The 16,633-nt window shown below is 37.3% G+C and overlaps 1 protein-coding gene across 2 annotated transcripts in view; it reads right to left on the bottom strand.

Annotated features, from left to right (window-relative positions):
- LOC145992609 (uncharacterized) overlaps positions 1-16,633 on the bottom strand; it is a 63,436-nt gene that overhangs the window by 43,784 nt on the left and 3,019 nt on the right. For both annotated transcript variants that reach the window (XM_083128965.1, XM_083128966.1), the window contains exon 2: positions 9,241-9,402. In XM_083128965.1, coding sequence (XP_082985091.1) covers positions 9,241-9,402 — 162 coding nt within the window. The remainder of the gene's footprint in view (positions 1-9,240; positions 9,403-16,633) is intronic.

Raw genomic sequence — 16,633 nt, 5'->3', positions numbered from 1 at the left:
GAGAAACATATCAAGCGGAGGCATCAAGATAAGCTGTCATTTCTGCAGAAGAAGAAAATGAGAAATGCTATCTCTAGTAATCCGAAAGCCAATATTCTCCTAAATGTAAAGATGACCGCAGACATCCTCAGGCAGTCTTGCATCCGACTCATCTCGGAGCACGGACGTCCTTTTTCACTGATGAATGACCAAGCATTTCAAGATATAGTGAATCCTCTTTTGGAAGCGATGCCAGCTTCTGACAGGTGCGTATTTTCATCAATGTCGTCAGATTGTCCTTTACATGTATTCCTTAGTATGTTCACATTGTATACGAATGAAATTATTTTCATTGTTAGTAACGGACAGTCTTAATCAGTGTTCGGAAAGTTACAAGAGTCAGTTGCTTGGTTCAAAAAGTAGGTTCGGTGCAGCTACTCAATTTAAGAATAACTTACTTTTGCAGTTACTTTCTGTTGGATATTTTATTGCGAAAAATTGAACACACCCAATGATCATTAATTACAAGAAAATAAATATTTAAGAAATTTTATTTTGGATTTTATGTCTGTGGTATGTCATCGCATTGTAATATTATGACAACAATCAAGATTAAACCAAACACTGAAGTTTTAATGAGCAACTAGAAATGACGAATTGCAACAAAGCGTGGATGTCCTAAATTCAAAATGGAACGAAGCCCAGCTTTCTTGCCTTAGTAGGAGATTCCGAAAAAAAAAAGGAAACAAAAGCGTCCAGAAAAGAAATAGTTGGAAGCTAAACTACCCCTCTAAGAGAAAGGCCCTTAAATCAATTTGACGTATACAAACAAGACTAATTATTCAAATGCCAACAACTCTAAGCTGATTTTTCAAAGGATGACGCTTGGTCCGCGCATAGTCCATCGCAGCTATTTCTGGCTTTCAAGACAGAACCCACTCCTTAACTAGCTCAACTACTGTCCTCGCGTAGCTGGGCAGGACTGAAATTTTGGAGGGCTCCCACCAGGAATTTAACCCTGGACCGCTAGCGCCAAATGTTAAATCACTAATAATTTGGCTACGCGGGAGCCCATAGTTGAAACAGTGTTGCGAAATTTAACTTTTTCCCCCAACGCTACAAATTTTAAAGTTAAAAATTTGTCTTAAAGAATAGTAAAAGTAACGTCATAAAGTTACATCTATTGCAAAAATGAAACTCTGCTACGGTTACAGCTACCTTCTTTAGTTAGAATTCCTTAGAAATTCATTTCAGGTTACTTCAAATACATTGATTTTATTGATCCAGCCTCATGTAATGAAGGTAGAGAGTTCTGTATATCCTTACAATGTTTAGAAGGAATGCAATTACGTTAAGTTAGTTTTTCAAATAACTGTAAAACTAGTTACTCACTGACATAATCATGAGTAATTTCAACTGCAACAGTTACTCTTTGAATAAGTAAACTAAGTATAACTGTCTGGAAAAGTAATTTTCTGAAGACTGATATGTATGAGACACATTTTTTCATCAAATGATATTTAACACACTTTTGTACACTCAAACAAAACTAATTAATATAAAGTTTTCAAATATTATGTCAAATTTTCCTCAATTTTACAAAGTTGTTACATATACAGTGCGTTCGTTTTAAACTCTTATAACACAGGTTAGGTCGGAATATGTAATATAAATACTGTATAATTGTCTGCATGCTAGACGTTACGGGACGAAAGTGCCGGCATCTGTCCCATATCACGTGCTAACTCTGCGCAGAGACAAAACAAACTCACTGTACTCCATATGCCTAGAGACAGGTTATGCTAACATTCTGTAGCTTTCCAGTGCTGGATGGAACTGAGCATGCAGTACAACTTATTTAGATATCCCCTATATACTATTGTTAATATATTTTAGAAAATAAAAAAAATATAGGTGTCACATATATCCTTTTCACAGCCTTAGGTATATCTGAATGAAGCAAAAAGACCTATTGCCAAAGCCCAGTGCTGTGACCAGGGAGGGTGGTGTTATAACTTCCTCATTAGTTCAAACTTTACTAAAGAGCGTTGATTGCATCAAATAACACTGTTTATTGCATGCAAGCTGCGTTAGTTTCTAGACACACTGATAGAGGTTAACCTATTATGGTTTTAAATAACAATCTTTTTCACTTTCACCAAAAAAGTGTTCTGCTTTCTCATATTTGTAGCATTTGCCTAGTTGATGAAAGCTTGATAATATAATTAATTCATACTATTTGAAAAATATTTTTAAGAATTTTAATTCTATTTTGGGTTTGAAACAAATGTCTTGAAAATTTCAAAAATCAAGAAACAACTTATCAATTAAGGATGAAAGCAAATTTTATTCTCTGCAGGTTTATCGTGAACAAGGAAGGTGTACGGAACATGCTATTCAGTCAGGCCCAGCAGATCAGAGAAACAATACGCGGCGAAATGGAGGGAAAATTGATACATCTAAAAGTTGATTCTACTTCGAAAAATGGACGATCATTCTTTGGTGTCAACGTTCAGTTTGTTGTAAATGGGGCTCTCCAATTGCGTACTTTGTCAGTTCAAGAGTTATTTGTGTCTCAAACAGGTAGCAATTTGCGTTACGAATTGTTGAACATTCTGGATAAGTATAATGTGCCCGTGGAGAATATATATAGTTTAACTACAGACACTGGAGCAAACATGATTAAAGCCGGGAAACTTATTGGGGAAGATCAAGAAACACAGATGTCTAATATTTCTCAAGACACTTACGAAGATGAAGATATTGAAATGGAATTGACGAGTAAAGATTATCGTCTCCAATCCGTTCGTTGCGCGTCGCATACTCTTCATTTAGTCGTAAATGATGCTCTCAATTCCATTCCTGAAGTTAAGGATATTATTGTGACATGTCAAGCAGCATGCCGTGTCTTACGATCGCCTACAGCACGGCGTCAATTGAATGCAGAATCACTGCCGGTACCATCCCTTGATGTCCCGACAAGATGGAACAGCACAAATGATATGCTCCAGTCACTTTTTACACTTAAAAAGTTCATAGGGGATTACTATCAAGAGCAAGTTAAAATAAAGCAAGAAGACTGGATATACATTGAGGCTATTTTGACGTCACTGGAACCAGCCAAAGTAGCCACAAAGAGGCTGCAAGAAGAACAGATTCTACTTGGCGACTTCTACGGGATATGGCTGGAGTGTCGCCTTAAAACATCAACAATCAACACAGACCTTGCACGCCACATAGTAGAGGGCATGGACAAACGAGAAAAACAAGCATTATATGTCAATAACGAAGAGAGACTTCCATCATTATTTGAGTATCCAGGATTTCTTGCTTCTATTTACATGGATCCCAGGTACTTTTCTGTTTTAAGTGAAGAAAACATCCATGTGGCGAAGGTGTATCTCCAGAAGTTGTGGTTAAGACTTGAACACATGAAATCCTTATCAGTGTGTGGAGAGGTAAAGAAACAAGAAGATTCCAGCACTGAAGATGATGACAGTGACCATGTCACAAACTACTTAAAGAAACAAGATTTATTGCGGCGGAATACCATATCTGCACCAAAGTTTAATATTGCGTCATTATTGGACACTTACTTTGTTTCAACTCGAAGACTGAAAAGGACTGAAAATGTTCTAAATTTCTGGGAAATTAGAAAATCAAGTTGTCCCGAATTGTACATTTTGGCTTGTATTGTTCTCTCTACTCCTGCAACACAAGTTAGTGTCGAGAGACTCTTTTCATCTCTGAAATTCATACTAAACCCACTCAGGTGTAATATGGCAACCGAAATTATTGATGACATACTTGTTATTAGAAATAATTATATTTTCATGAAAAAAAATCTAACTAAATCTTCATTAAAAAGCAATCTCAGAAATAGCAGCACAGAATTGACTACAAACATTGTAGCAAACTTTGTGGAATCCAATGATACACCACAGAAAGATCTTGTACAACATGTTGAAAATGTGGGGAATATTACTGTTTAGATTAATAATGTATATAATTACTTGATTTTTTTTGTGATCTTATAGTTCATTATACATAAGTAGCTGTAACCAAAGAAAATCTTTTCAGAGGTTCCATAAGAAGTAATTTAATTAAAAGAACAATTTTGCTCGTACTTGTTTAATGTTTCCTAGTAATTAATAAATTTAGTTTTGAGTAGCTGTCTTACCTGTTCACAAAATTGCACAGATATACTGATGTTATACAAGAGTATGAAATATATTTTTATTCATGTCAAATTTGTGGAATTCTGTTTAGTTTTAAATTGACACCTGAAGGAAATGACAGTGTATTTGCTTTGTTTTGAAAGATACAAAATTTCTCTAGTTTTTTAAGTAATAAGGTCTTTTTTTCCTTGTTTTAGAATTTACCTTGGAATGATTAAGAGAATAATAAAGATATTCAACAAAATTTTAAAAACTGTTTCAATATATACTTTTCAGAACCTCCGTTCTATTCTTATGCTTATACAGTACGAATGCATACTTTAAATATATGTATATTTACATTTTTTTAAAAAAAATTGAGCTTCGATGTTGTAGGGAGTTGAATATATGGCAAATATTGTTATTCCTTGGTTGGTGAACAAATCCTAATTTTTTTTTATTGTATTAATTCCCATGATATCTGTTTCTTTGTGAGAGATTAGTGTAAATTTTTAGATTTTTTATGATAAATTTGACAGCCATTTTAGAATGTACCTCAAAATGTAACATTTAGAGCACATTACTCAGGAACACCACTCAATAACAGACGTTACTGTTAGCCTCCTAATATGTAACCTAAAATCAATTCTTGTTTTTCAAACACGCTACTTCCTAAGGTTAAGTTTAGTTCTCTTGTTATAAAATTCTCTTAATAAAATATCAAAAAATGGCAACATCATTGTCATTATCTTGTCTAAGTAATTATTGCATGGCATCTGATAAATTATCAAAAGACGCACGCAAATGCAAATTAATGTACATTAATTACCTTGATGGACGCACGTGTCTGCCTGTGTGTGTATCCAAATCAGCATGTTACTTTCTAATGTTCTGGACAATGAGTTTTTGAAGAATGGAAACCGAATAGTCAATCACTCTACTACCAAATCATCCCGTGTAACAGCATGGAATGTAAATGGAGATGACAAATAGCATCCACATATCTTTTGAACTTGACTCATTTTGTTAGAATCAGTCGTTCCACATGTCTTATCGATACCTCAAAAATACTGAACCCACAATTGTAATATTAAAATGGGCTCCAATAACTATCAAAGTTTAATTTTTGCATGGCTGAGTTGGGGTCATGTAAATTCTTGTCCTCGCTAAAGTACAGTATGCGTACGTTGCACAAGACTATATAAAAACAAAGTAAATTTGTTACACACACATAAGTGAGCGCCCGCAATTGCATAGCTGAAAGTCTACTGAACACACACACACATCAACTTTCGAGCACTAACGATGACCATTGCCATAAGCACAATCTCTGGCGTGTGTCCAAACATGCACTTCTATGTTCACTATCTAGTAGTAGCAATTTATGGTAGAAATCAATGGTCACTAAAAGTGCATGTTACAACGTCTGCCCACACCTGGGAGTTAGGAATGGAAGACATCGCCATTATGTTATTAAGTGTCCTGTTCAAAATGTCCTTACTTTTATTTTTAAGAAATTTGCCAGAGAACGAAGCGCGATAGTTTTCAATTACATAGAAAATGATGCACCCCCTCAGAGGAGTAACCACAAATTCTTGTCTGCGGGGGGAGTACTTGGATAAACTATTAATAATAGTAGTAATAATGGCACTATTATTATACGTACACAATTTATATAGCCTATATTAATACATTACATAATGAATTCATTCGCCCCACAACAAACAACAAAAAATATGCCTCTGAAATGTGTGCGCTTCTTCTCCCCCAAACAATTGTTCATACATTTAAGACTCAACTGTTTGTAATAGTCTGACGTACTTACTTCTTGTTACTTCTCCCTCTGGTAATTTACAATGCATTACAGAAAATAAATTGCTAGCGAAGCGATCAAGAAAACTTTTAGATCCAAATTTTTGCAAACTGAAAACAATATTGATTTAATATGGCGCAAAAAAATCATGGAGGCCCATGACATTCTCTTTTACATTTTTTTTTCTATTTACATCGTTCGGCGTCCAGGGCTGACTGCCGCCGTCCCCTATACATCGACCACAAGGAAAAAAACCTTGGGACGAAAAGTCCCCGCGCAGCTTTCCCTTCTTCCCTCCACCTCGGGCCATAAGGAAGCATGGTCCACTCTCCCCCTCCCCTACAAGAGGGAGTATGGTGTACAGGAGTCGTGGGTCTGCGCAGGTTGTTTTGCTCATGGTTCCACTATAGCTAAGGGTTTGAAATTGACAAGACTGTAAGAAAAGCAGATATTGCGAGCGAAACGAGCTAGACAATTTTATATAACTTTATTTACATTTGTATAAAGATATAAATCGAAAGGGGGCAATTGCCCTTCTGTGCCTCCTTGCAGATGCTCTTGACCGTCTGGAAGAAATAATGCACGAAAGACGTGAAAACTAAATCCGTCTTTAGTATCGTTTTGTCCTGCAACTCTTAGATTCTGCAACCTTTCTTTCCATAGTTCAATGTTTGCAACCTTACCCCTTAGAATTGATTTCCGTCCAAGGTTGAGGCCCAATCTCCCCCCCCCCCTGTGGTTGCGCCACTGCACCTTCTTTAGCCGTAGTTGTTTTGTGAACTTTCATTGGCTTAAAAATACTTCATTTTCTTCAAGAGCATAATATAGTTTAATAACCGGCGATAAAATTCCTCTCCCCTAACTTTCTGGATTAAAGTATAATAATATAGGGGCATGGAAATCTGAAAGGGGGGTGAGGATGGCCACCTCTCTCCTTTAGAAAACGAATGTCAGCTAAAAGTATATATTTCACACGTATAATTTGATTCCAGTCATAGTAATTTACATTAATTATTATAATGGGTATGCAGGAATGCGATAATTTCGAATTCAAGTGGTGTTTCTTGAGGGGGCAACACTATTATCGGGGTAATATGCCCCATGGAAAAATACCTCGCTTCTCCCTCCGTCGAAAATATCTGCAGACGTCCATGATTAGGGCGGGGCATTAACCCCCCCTTTGGACTTCGTGCGCACGCCTATGGCTACTCATTTCTACACTACATGGAAGGTTTATTCAATTTCGAGCCAAAAGTGTAATTTTCAAATCAGGGTTTTTAAACGTCCACGAACCCATCAACTAATGGGTTCTATTGGGTTCCGCAACAATACCGGAACCTGTTCTATCACAGTGTAAATTCGGTCCAAGTTGCGTATTGTTTCATTTCAAATATGGAACTTAGACCGTCTTTAAATTGATCCGGAACGAAGGACCCTGTGCCGTATTTCAATTGATCCAGAAAAAAGGTTCCTGGAACTTATTTAAATACCTTAAACATAAAAAGGCTCTTTACGGTCCAGATCCATTTATGCTTGCTAATATTCCCTGCTGAACCTGAATTGAATTGATTTAAAATTCCTGATCCTTTAACAACCCTGGTGGAAATTCATTAATTTACAAACAACCATATTTTTAACGAAACATTAATCCCACACAATATACTGAGTTATTTTTCGCAATGTTCCAATGAATGGCAAGAGATTTGGGCTATTCCTTTTTCTTCCTTGATGTTTAATAGATTATATTTGTCACGCACCTATAACGTTACTAGCAAACATTTGTGAATTGTTCTTTCCTTGTAACGTTAACATCTACCATACTGAATTTATTTACGTTCCTTATGCAGATGGTATGTACCCAACTGCATTTTGTTCCGTTCCGCTACAGTGGTTTACATTTTGTTACATTCCTATGTAACGTTAATTAACCATATTGCCTTTCACTTCGTTCCGTTACGGAGGATTGCATTCATTACGTTCCTATGTACCGTTATTTACTACCATGTTGCATTTCGTTACGTTTTTTTGTAACGCTAGTATATACCACAATGCATTTCGTTACTACGTTCCTTGTATCCTTGTAACGGTAGTATATACCATATTGCATATTACGTTATGTTCCAATGTGCTCATTTCGTTCCGTTCCTTTATAACGTTAATATCTACCATAATACATTTTGTTACGTTCTCTGTAACGTCAGTCTGTAACATATTGCATTTCGTTACGTTACATGGGTACCAGCAGCTGAACCATACTCTTCCTCCTACAAAATGGAACGTAACGTGTAACGCAAATTGGGTACGTTACGACTCCCTGGTGCCAACGCCATGTCAAAAACTCATCGGACTTCGTCAAGACCCATCAGAACATCTCCCCGAGACCTTCTAGTCAGCTTTGACGTAGTATCGCTTTTCACCAAAATGTCAGCTATGATATAGTATCACTCTTCGCCAAAATGCCAATTCAAGATTACTTAACACTGTTGGAGCAACATTTCGCACCAGACATCATTAACCTCTACAAACATACCCTGATTTCAACCTACTTCAGCTACAGGTACTACGAACAGGAATGGGATCCCCGCTCTCACCAGCAATAGCCAATTTCTTCATGGATAACTTGGAACACGAGGCACTCCATTCAGCTCCACAGAAACCTTCTGCAGTGTACAGATAAATAGACGATACCTTTGTATCTTGGCCGCATGTTGAAGCAGCGCTACATATGTTCCTGGATCACCTTAACAACCAGCACCAGAACTTCAAATTCACCATGGAGACAGAGATTCTATGGATCAACAGGGCTGATGCTAAAAGCAATTTTCCGGAACTTTCCCCATAATCTGGCAACACTGCTGCTCTTACACATTGTTGTTATTTATTTCCGCAAGAAATATCAGCCTATTTTCAATGCAACTTTGCACGGTTGCACGAATGTATCACTGTTACATACCTTTTTCATTCACATTCGTCTATTGTGGTGGTCAACTTTTTCTTGTAAAATCTGTTTTTCTTCTTCTCTGTTTAACTTTCATTATTGTGAGGTACAATGTATAAATTTCACCTTGATAAAAATCAATCCCCCAAAAAACTGATTTCATCTCGCTGGGGCAATTAATTCTCGAGGTATGATTTTTTGGTACATCATGGCAAGTTTGAAAGATGCACATTTGAAAAGTCCCACCCTGAGATGGTACACTCATGAGAGACGTAGGTCATTAACCCTTAGCCGTCTGCTAAAGGTTAATGCCCTACTCCATACTTCTTAAATGACAGAATAACAGTACTCACCTTGTAGCCCTGGTTGTTCCAATTGCACTTTTCCATTTTTGAGATGTAGGTAGTGAGAAGATTCTTTGACTCATGGCACATGTCTCTGAATGTCTGGAAGTTCTCCAATTTGTCCACGCATCCAATGCACACAAACTTTGGTAGGTTGTCATCTTGAGCAATCTGTACATAGAATATTAATGTTAATGCTATCAGTGCTAACAAGAGAAGATATACATACACTATACACAAAATAAGACAAAAAATATTCTTGAAGCAGAATTCAGTAAAAGTACTTTGCCTTTGCACCACAAAATGTGTTCTTTAAGCACAGATAAATTATTAAAAAACTGGACCTTTACTAGCCATAGGTGGCCGGCCACACTGGGAATCAAACATCGGACTCCATGCTTATGAGACACCAGTGTATCAAATATGTACAACATTTTTGCATCCTTGAGTGCAACATGATTTAAACCATGGTTGTTAAAAAAATGGTTTAAACGAATTTCAATTTTAAAACAATTCTTACTTCAGATGCTAGGACAATACTGTTAAACACAGCATACAACAAATTAAAATTTTAGTTCTTCCATTGCATGCTCTGCGATCGCAAGGACACATCTCGATATAATCAACAAAATATCCAGCAGATGGTGCAAAATCCCCCAGCAATTCTTCCAACATGTAAATCCTTCTCCCTGATGATAATCCTCAGAAGAGGTCAAAATGTATGAATATTTGCTGATTTTTAAACTCTGGCTCCAAGGTAATTCAAATATAACACGTTTCTTTGCCTTACATTAGGCACACACAGGAGATGTAGTACATAGATTTTTCAGCGAAAAATGCAGGCTTGACCTGAGACACCAGTGTGTGAAAAATCTTCGCTGAAAAATCTACGTAGTACATCTCCTGTGTGTGCCTAATTTAAGGAATTGACATCTCTACGCTGGGAGGAACTAGCCAACGTCTATTTCTACAGTGTTTCAAAGGCAACAGATCCCGTTGCGGTAGCACTAGAAGAGACGATTCCATGCAGGTAAAACAGCGAGAGCGAAAAATCAGGCTCAGTAGCTCAGTGGGAGAGCAATGGCATGGTATGCCAGACACCCACGTTCAAGTCCTGGCCGAGCCTGCATTTTACGGATTCTTTGGTTCAAAACAGCAATTGAAGTGGAAATTGTTATATGGGGGATGCGGACTAATATGGGGATATTCACATGGTGTAATGTAACAGTGAGACAGCTGATGGGACGCTTTGCCACAATTTTGCTAGATTGATAGATATCGCCATGAATCGTACCTCACTTCAAGGACTGGTTTAGAAGAAAATTTCAATTACATCAATACTGACATGTAGGCAATGCAGTTATGCCAATGGCTTATTAATATTGTTTAGAAATTTGAAACAAGTTAAATCACATCAAAAACTTGAACCAGAGATCGAATTAGGATGCCTTTATTATGAGGTGGATATAGAATTACTGATTGGTCATACTTGTAGTATGAACATCATCACACTCTTTACTTTATTTTACAGAAAAAGGAGGGATGCCCAAAGTATGGCTCTCAGGGCACACCATAAGTGCTTTTATTTGAGGCCTGCCTTAGTACTTGCAAAACCTCTTTATATATAATTATAAGCATTATCTTTAATGCAAAGTAAAATTCAATGTGGCCCACAACAAAGTACTTACACAGTTTCATGCCCCTACATATGAAAAAGTTTGGGTATCCCTGATCTAAAGTAGAATAGCTTCCACATGATTTGGCATTATTATTTTGCTTCAAATTACTGGGCTGTGTGTATTTTATATTCTACATGTGTTGGATTGTTCATCTATGACTTGAAATATTTCAATCCAGCAACCATATGGCAAAGAAGTATGTATATATATATTTCTCTATGATACAAATAGATGGTGCATTACATTGTGCTAAGTCTTGTTTAATTTTAAAGAGTATATGTTCTGTGGCTTCCATCAAAAGGAACATTCCAGATAAATTTGGCGACCAACGTGGAGGCTTCGATCAATAAATGTGTGAATAAAGATCAAAGAAAGTTGGAATCACAACGTGGAAGGATAAATGTGACTGTAACCAAAAATAGAGGAGCAGAAGAAGATGTCAAAAACAGAACAAGCAAAGCCAATATAGCTTTTATTCAACTGTATCCAATATGGAAAAGTAAACAAATTGGATTAAGAACAAAGCTAGGATATTTCAAACAAATTTTAAGTCAGTTTTACTCTATGGCTGTGAAACTTGGAAATAGAGTACTCGCTCAAACTCGATCGAATCTCCCATGCTCAAGCATGATTCGCTCGAATATATAAAATATCAAATACCATGAACAGATTCTCTCGGGCTATCGACCAGACATGCCGGGGAATCCAGACACATCAGGGAATCCGAACACACCAGGGGACATAGGCAAAGCTGACCAGAAGATAGCCATCCTTCCTTACACCGGAAATCTCTCCAGAGTTATCAGCCAAATTCTAAAGAAACATAACATAAAAACCATTCACAAACCACCTCCAAAGATCAGAAGCCTACTACGCAACCCCAAGGACAAGTTACGACTCAAAACACCGGGAGTCTACCGTATCATCTGCAACTGTGGGACAGCATACATTGAACAAATGGGTAGGATAATAGAACGGCACTGTAAAGAACATCAAAGCTCCATCAAGTATTTCCATCCTGAAAAGTCAGGACTAACAGAACATTCAATCAACGTAGGACATAGACCAGATTTCAGCAACACAGAAATCATAGCCAAAACTTCAAACTACTGGGACCGCATTATCAAGGAAGCAATAGCCATTCATGAAAAAAAATACAATCTTAATCGCAACATTGGGCTTGAACTGATTAGCGTTAGTTAACCAGAAACATGCACGTAGCACATGCCACCCGATTGGTCCGTCTCTTCACCGGGATCCCCCTCCACAAACGTATATACACTGGGTTAATGCTCAGAACAGCACTTCTACCCTGAAGATGAGAGTGACATTAGCTCCTGAAAGCTTGGAATCTTTGCTATGTATTGGTAAGATAGACTAAATTACAATTTAACATGGAGATGATGACTATGTTCACTTGAGTTTCAATTTCACGAAGCATATTTGAAGGACCACTACTACAGACAAATTACTGTTGTATGTGAACTACTGGGCCTTGAGCATATACCTATCGTTTGCCTGTTCAAGTGTTCTTGAGCAAAGAAACAGTTGATTCCGTAAGCCATCTAGTGTCATCCGTGCGAACTATAGACGATCGAGCAAAAAAACCTCGATGCAACACTCTACTTGGAAGCAAACAAATAAAATAGGACACCAACTATATATAGGGTGGCGCATATTGTATCTACCAATATAAGTTGGCAACCCTGTCAAAATGCAGGTGTGGATGTTTCCCATGGTTAGACAGATGCAAGTCTGGCAATTAGTCTGCCAGGGAACGTTGGCCAGTTCAGACATGAATCGTGGCAGTGGAGGTATTCATCCAAAGGGGTTCCATTTAGGAAACGCAGCAGGCACTACACTGAGAAGCACCAGGACGCCAGATAATACTCCTCCTCCGACCTGGAGACTTTTGTTTGTTTCTGCACGCTGACATTGGCATTCTGTCGTCTGACCTGTATCATGCTGTGACGCTCTGGCACGGGTTGATGGCGACCCCTCATTGGACCGTCGTCGCAGTGCCTGCTGCTTCTCCTGAATGAAACCCATTCGGATGAACACCAATACTGCCACGATTCGCATATGAAACGGTCAGCGTTCCATGGCAGACTAACTGCCAGACTTGCATCTGCCTAAGCATGGGAAACTTCTGCACATCCGCACCTGCATTTCGACAGGGTTGCCAACTTATATTGGTAGATACAATATGTGCCACCCTGTACAAACATTTGTGAATAGGTGCTTAATGAGGATCATGAATATAAAGTGGCCTGATAAAATTACAAATGAGAAACTTTGGGATATCACAAATTAGAAACCAATCATATAACAAATAACAATGGATTGGAATCTCCAGGGAGAAAGGAGGAGAGGATGCCCCAGATGTACATGGAGAAGGACAATTAAGCAGGAGCTGCTGCAACAAGAGAAGACATGGTTGGAGATCAAGGGCTTGGTGAAAATTTGGACAAGACAAAGGCTTCCTTTGTGCCAAATTTCAGAATTCTTAAAGAGGACCCATCTGAGATATTTAACCCCAAAAACAGTCAAAATTCCATTAACGGCCATGTTTGAACCCATGCTGTAAAAAAGGGGTACATTTCTAAGCATTGATATTTTATTTACAGACACCCTGCAGGTAGGTCTACACGTTAATAAAAATTCAATCCTTACACTAAACTCCTTCATTAAAAAAATCCGGCATAAAAATCAAAGTTTTTAACTATTGTTACCCAAATTTTCACTTAGGATGCAATTTTAAGCAAACATACTTGAATATCACAGAAAGTATGCTTTATTAGCTAAAAAATGAATTTTGTTTCAGATCTCAAGCTCTAATGGTTTTTGAGATATTAAGGTTTCCATAAACTGCTACATGAGCATAAAACGCCATGTGCCATGTTGAAAAAATGGTTGCCTCAGAAGAACTAAACACAAAATTTTTTTTCGAACATTGGTTCTGATATCTAGAAACATGTACAAATGTATGTACTAAAAATGAAATTTTTCTAAAATGGTCATGCAACCAATTATTTTAAAATTGATATAAATAGATATGGAACGACCCTGTATCGAAAAAATTACCAATTATTTTCAGATTCAATATATCTATAAATATCTTATAATTTAGTGCAAAATTCTGCCATTTTGTTATAATTTTTATGGATAATCTCCATGCCCTACTTTTCAGAAAACTAAATGTCTAAATATGCAACTTCCTTTGCACTGCAATCACCTGGAAACAAACATTTATCAAGGAGGTCAATGATCCATTCAGGTTCTTCAAGGACCGTTTGAAATTTTACATCAGATCGGTAGAATATCGGTTATCGGTATATTTTATATCGGTACTTTATTGGTATCAACAAAAATTTCATATCAGCCCATCCCTGTATTTTAAATTCAGAAACATTTTATATGTAAACAGAATAAATAAGTACACATTTAGAACAATCATATCATTGACTGAATTTCAGTGAAAATATTGGAAACTTTTGCCCCAGTAAGCCAACCACAGGGCACACTTTGGGAACCACTGGCCCACAGGAACTATTCTGAAACTGCTTGCATTCACACAGAAAGTCCTTAACATGTTAACTGCCGGATGAAATTTTCAATATTCACTGACAGCACCGTTAATGCCATTAGGTAGTGTTTCTGTTGTAAAATAACTTCAAGTTATCAAATTTCGAGTTAGGTTTTTATTATATCATTAAATCGAAATTATAGTGTGTTTTTATTATATCATTAAATCGAAATTATAGTGTGTCGGTCCCATGGGACCAACACGGTGCCAACAGGAAAACATTCATTCAGTGCTCCACCGGCGATTGAAAAGCAACAATCAATTTCGTGAAAATGCATTCTTTACTTTGAGCTTTATATTTGACCTGCTTAGTTAGAACTATTCTAAACAATACTGCCCAACACAATGCACTATAAACATAAAAGAATTTTCAATAATCGGCCACTTTCATCTTTTCTTTATGGGAATGTTTCTCTTTCCGACAACAAATAAGGAAAGATTTATTTTCATTTTCAGTTCAGTGTGTTTGTTTGGAATGTTTTGCTGTCGACTTTACTTTGCCACTTGACTGATAGCTACAATGGCGTCCAGACGCTTGGATGAAAGGGAGATTTGCCAATATCTTAATATGTCAGAAGAAGAGTTTGAGGACTCGGAAGATGATCCAATATTCTCTCCAAACAATACAGAAGATGATCTTACTACTTCTGATGAATCTGATATTCAGCCACAAGATGTTTCTTCTAGCCAGGGTCCAAATGGAAATCCACCAAACATCAGACAGTTCGTGATTTCATGTGGAATTGACTATAACACCGCAGGGATGCTTGCCCTAGGAAAGCCAGAAGATTTTTACTCAATGATAGTTGATGACACTGTTTTCAGTAGTATTGCAGAAGGAACAAATTTGCATGCAACACAGTGTCTAATGAGAGGCGAAAGTGATGTCCCACCATCTTCTAGACTACATGAATGGGTTCCAGTGACTGCTAATGAGATGAAGTTTTTTTGATTAGTAGTTTGGATGGCTATAGTACAAATGCCGCAGTTGTCTGACTACTGGAGTCAAAATTGTTTATACAAGAACACTTTCGCAGCATTGGTTATGGGAAGAAATAGATTTGAGCTAATTCTGCGAATGCTACATTTTTCTGATAATGAAAAATGTGCCCCTAGAGATAGATTACACAAAGTTCAATGTTTGGTTGATCTTCTCAATGATAAGTTTCAGGAAGTACCGGTGAGTTTGTCAGTGTTGATGAAACCCTTCCATGGAAAAGTAATTATCCGTCAATACCTGAAACAGAAGAGACACAAGTACGGTATTAAATTATTCAAAGTATGTACTGGCAATGGTTACACTTACAATGTGAAAACTATTGTGGGAAAAAAATTGACGGAACAACAACTAAACCAGCTGATATTGTAATTGTCACTGTGTGACAAACTACTAAATTCAGGCCGTACTGTCTATACAGACAATTGGTACATAAGTGTAGATTTGGCAAATAAACTTTTGGATGTAGATACACATCTCGTAGGAACACTGCGTGCAAAATAGAGGTCCCAAGGATATTGTTGAAAAAAAGAAAGGTGAGGTGATAACCACTACAAATGAGCAGGGAATCACCATATTGAAGTGGAAAGATAAGAGGAACGTGCTTATGCTCTCTACAAAACATTCTCATAACATGATGGAAATTCAAACAAGGGGTGGCACAACACAAAAGCCTGAAATGGTGTGTGATTATAATAAAGGTAAATCACCAGTTGATCTCTCTGATCAGATGGCTGCGTACTTATCCCCCACTGCGAAAAACTGTGAAATGGTATCGCAAAGTAGCTATGGAACTTCTCCTGAACACCGCAATGGTAAATGCTTTTATTTTGTACAAAGAAGTTACGGGTGACTCCATAAACATTGTGTCTTTCAGAGAGAAAGTGGTCCTTTGGCTGACAAAAGAGGAAGGAACTACAACAGGTTCACCTGGTGAAGGAACACCTCTGAAAAAACGATCCCATCACACAATATAAACGAAGGAAGGGCCAGTTCACAAAGTGCGCAAATATTGCAAGTACTGCTATAAATTGGTCTCTGAAAAAGAAGGCCAAAAAACAGCAGCGAATAAAGTGAAGAAGGTTTACCTTCACACCCTTTTTTGAAGGGTGTGAAGGTAAACCACATATGTGTTCAATA

The sequence above is a fragment of the Lepisma saccharinum genome, chromosome 9, assembly GCF_977018435.1.
Source record: "Lepisma saccharinum chromosome 9, izLepSacc3.1, whole genome shotgun sequence".
NCBI lineage: Eukaryota > Metazoa > Arthropoda > Insecta > Zygentoma > Lepismatidae > Lepisma > Lepisma saccharinum.
This window is presented reverse-complemented; position numbering and strand designations above follow the sequence as displayed.